At 29.4% G+C, this 4023-nt stretch overlaps 1 protein-coding gene across 1 annotated transcript; it reads right to left on the reverse strand.

The window, feature by feature from the left end:
* Positions 1 to 22: 22 nt before the first annotated feature.
* Positions 23 to 1686, reverse strand: LOC107855196 (prefoldin subunit 6). The gene is made up of 3 exons (XM_047404946.1): positions 1119 to 1686; positions 960 to 1030; positions 23 to 353 (listed from the first exon to the last, which is right to left on the reverse strand). Exons 1-3 carry the CDS (start codon positions 1195 to 1197, stop codon positions 87 to 89), a joined length of 417 nt encoding a protein of 138 aa, XP_047260902.1. The 5' UTR covers positions 1198 to 1686; the 3' UTR covers positions 23 to 86.
* Positions 1687 to 4023: the final 2337 nt, after the last annotated feature.

Here is a 4023-nt window from a genome sequence, read left to right on the forward strand (position 1 = left end):
CAAACTATAGTTTCGAAGCCATACTAGCATCCACAACTCAAGAAGCATAGTTCTAATGAAATCAAGAAGGAACATGTGAGCCCCCATCACACATTAAGAATGCACGTATCCTTTGAATAATGTTGTTTAAGCGAAATGATCAAACAACTTCTATTTCTCAAACAGAGAAAACTAATAGAACTTAACTCAAATAACTGAAAGAGTCTTAAGTAAAAATAAAAGACATACAGTTCAGTGGATATGTATTCAATTCGCTTTTTAACATTGGCCTTAGCCTCTGCCATGTCCTGCTTCACAAGCATCGGGCCTATCAACTTGTAAACATTTGTATCTTCATTCAATAGATCCAATTCCTACATGCGACAATGGTAGTTAATAGTAGGTGAAGCCATCAACGTTAAATTAAGGTTTGTTTGTATGAAACTGGAAGCAAAAGTCATAAGTGATCTCCCTAAATCTCTATACTTAGTCTCTATACTTCAAAATCCGTGCATAATTATTCTTTATACTTCAAAATCCATTAGTTGATTAACTGTTCCTTCATGAAATAATTTTTTTAAAAAAGTTATAGAATAGATCAAAATTTTACAGAGAGTGATGGATTTAGAAGAGAGTATAAGGGATCGTTCCGTTTGAAGGACAAGGGATAATTTATCGCAAGAATAACTTTAAAATGAGTTTACCTCATATTTGATTGGGTTAGAATTGTAGGATAACTCATCCCAGAATTACAGTATTATATTTATCCCATATATAAGGCAAAATAACAATCCGAGATCACAAATCCTAGGATAATTAATGAGGGGATAACTTGTTTCCAACCACAACAAGCCCTAAATGACTAAAAATCAAAGGAAGATGATTAGGGTGATCAACTTATTGGCTCAAAACAACAACACAACAAACTCCCACAGAGACAGACATATAAGTTAATGAATAAGAAAAGAAAGAATACCTACCTTGAGAACAAGCCCGCTTTCACCAAGTTGAATAGTGTACTTCTTTCTAATTTGGTGATTCTTTGATATATCTGAAGTAGATGAAAAGACAAACAAGATATAAATAAATAGTGTAGGTAATAAGCAAGAGAAAGGGGGGGGGGGGGGGGGTATTTATACCTTTTTGAAGTTTGCTAAGATCATTGGCTTTGTTCTCTAGGTCACGCTGTAATTCTCGAACAATAGTTGGCGAAGCCATTCCTTCTTTGTAACTAGCTCTCTATAAATATAAAATGAACAATTAAACATATCCCACGTAAACTTGATTAAACCTTAATTAACAGAAATTTAAATAGCGAGGTGATTGGACATGAAAAATCCTTACTTAAAAAACAAATAAATAAATTAGGCAAAACTCTATTATTATCTAATTAATGTTGATCTAGGTGATAAAAGAGGTTAACATGCAAGCTTACTTATTGATCCAAACAACGTGAAACAAGTCTCAACAGTACTTAATTTAAAAACATGAGAATTAGACCTCATAATTCCTTTTACTTTCCCGCTAACTATAGGTTAGTAGATAGTATTTATGTAATTAATATTGTCTAATTCAGGATGTAGAAAAGGAATTGTACAATGATTTGATGAAAAAGAAATAAACAATTGTTGTTGCGTTTTTAAAAAGTGCTTGCACAAGCAAAAAAAAAAAAAAAGCCAAGAACTAAGAATTAGAAATAAAGCACATAGCAAGTAATTTCCCACCCCCTATAAACAGTCCCCATAATTTTTATTATTACATAGTAAAAGTTTATACAAAATTTATTACAGAATCGGATGAATGAAACGGAAAGTAAATAAAGAAAGAAAAGCTAATTGGGAAGCTTTTATTATCCCCTCCCGTCCCAAGCGACTCTTTATCGGTCCCAAATAAAGCAACCTTTATAACACCAGTAAGCAGCAAGAACTATAAAACAAAACAAGAAAACCATGCTTCGCAACAAAACCTAATAATAGTTAATAGCCAAAGCTGTCTCAAGACCGCAAGCAAAGAGATTTTTTGTAAGTGTAGAGAAGAGTAATGTTTAGTCTTTTTTGTATACAAAGAGTAGGAACTGAAAAAGTATTTAAAAAGAGAAGAGCAGAGTAAAAAAATTTTCCTTTTGTATAGAGAGAATATGAGTAGAAAATTTGTTTAAAAAGAGAAGAGAAGGGTTGTTTATATAGGCATAGAGTGGTATATGATTAAAGGAAGGGAATATTCAGAAAATTAATTAGTGAAAGTACAAGGAAAAGAGATTCTCAGAATCAAGTAACAAAATATAAATTTTTTTTATACAATAGAAGAGGTGGTTTCGACCACCTCTCATTTACTGTATTACCCCCCATGCCCCACATATTACCCCTACTTAATAATATTACCCCCAATTAATAATAGAATTAATAATATATTTTTATTATATTACCCTAATTAATTATTATAAGTCATTTATATATATATTAAAATTAATAATATTTTTTTAATATATTACCCTTAATTAATTATTATTAATCATTTATATGGTAGAATTAATAATATTTAATTAAAATATAGATATTTATGACGTTTGATTCAGTTGCTTTAACCGTGATCTTATTATATCATTACTAATTAATTATTATAAGTCATTTACGTATTAAAAAATTAATAATATTTAATTAAAAAATGAGTTGCTTTGTCATTTACTATATTACCCCTAATTGCTCCGTGATTTACTATATTACACTAATTAATTATTATAAGTCATTTATATATTAGAATTAATAATATTTTTTTTACTATATTACACTTAATAAAATAAATTTATTATTATTGTTATAAAAATAAAAATAAATTTATTTTTACCTAAGGAAAGGTGTGATTGATTATTACATAGACATGAGGTTTAATTAAATCATGGATTTAGCAGAAGTAAGTACAAAAAGAACTAAATTAGAAGAACTTGATCTATCTCAAAATCTTGACTTATTAAATAAATGGACTATTCCAAAAATTAACGTAAACATGATTTATGAGTATGGGTTTTTCGATAAATTCCTGCATAAACAAATAGTTAAGACTACTGAACAATCTATTGCTTTAAATGCCGAGGAATAAACTATTCATTTATTAAATAAAAAAGATGTAGATACTTTTAAAAATCATTATACTTTTATGCATATTGGCCTAAAAAAAATGCTTTTAAACCTCTTACTCTTCGTGGTCTTCCTGAAACTTTTATAGCTGCATTAAGGGATGCCAGGAATTTAGATTTTAGAAAATCTATTATAGGAACTATTCAATCAACGTTAGCTTATGGTCCTGTTTATTTTAATGTTCAGCCTAATTTGCAACTATCTTTAAACATTCTTGATGTATTAACTTTAAATGTAAAAACCAATGGTTACAATTATGCTCCTGGATCTGAATTAATAGGAATTTCTTATCGTATATATTACCATCTAATGCCCACTATGACCCCAAAATGTAAGTTAATCGAAGATCCTTCTGATTATACTATTCTTATAGAAACCAATTTTACTAAATCTAAAGTTGCCACTAGAAGACCTATTAGGTGGGATGAAATTAATTTCCCAGAAAAATGGACTTTAAGATCGGTTGTTTCTCCAAAACAGCTTGCAGAAGAAGCAACAAATTCTGTGTTAACTCAGGTAACTCAAAACTTTGATGGACAAATTTGTCTTCAATTTGATGGTACTTCTACTATTGCATATAGAAATTCCTTCACGGAATCTAGAAGATTACCTTCTAGACAATATATTTTTCCTATAGAACCTGTTTATGGTCTGGCTAGAAATCGTGCCGCTTCTTTACATACTTTAAATTCTGACAATTTGTCAAACTCTTTTGCACAGGTAGAAAAGGTAAGGATAAATCCTAAAACTAATATTGTTCAAGATATTGATAATCTTTCTGAAAAAGACAATCCGACTGCTTCGGAAATGGATTTTGATATTAATAGTGTTTAAATGATTCCACACCAAATAGATTTTAGTCTTGGTTCTCAGGCAAGAAAATATATTCAAAATGAATTTTTCTCTGAAA

The sequence above is a fragment of the Capsicum annuum genome, unplaced genomic scaffold, assembly GCF_002878395.1.
Source record: "Capsicum annuum cultivar UCD-10X-F1 unplaced genomic scaffold, UCD10Xv1.1 ctg71660, whole genome shotgun sequence".
In the NCBI taxonomy this organism is placed as follows: Eukaryota; Viridiplantae; Streptophyta; class Magnoliopsida; order Solanales; family Solanaceae; genus Capsicum; species Capsicum annuum.

Coding starts and splice junctions, on each gene's coding strand:
- LOC107855196 (XM_047404946.1), bottom strand. CDS start 1,197: ATGGCTTCGCCAACTATTGTTCGAGAATTACAGCGTGACCTAGAGAAC. Junction 1,031..1,118: donor TCTTAGCAAACTTCAAAAAG/GTATAAATACCC, acceptor CATCTACTTCAG/ATATATCAAAGAATCACCAA. Junction 354..959: donor AAAGCGGGCTTGTTCTCAAG/GTAGGTATTCTT, acceptor TGTCGCATGTAG/GAATTGGATCTATTGAATGA.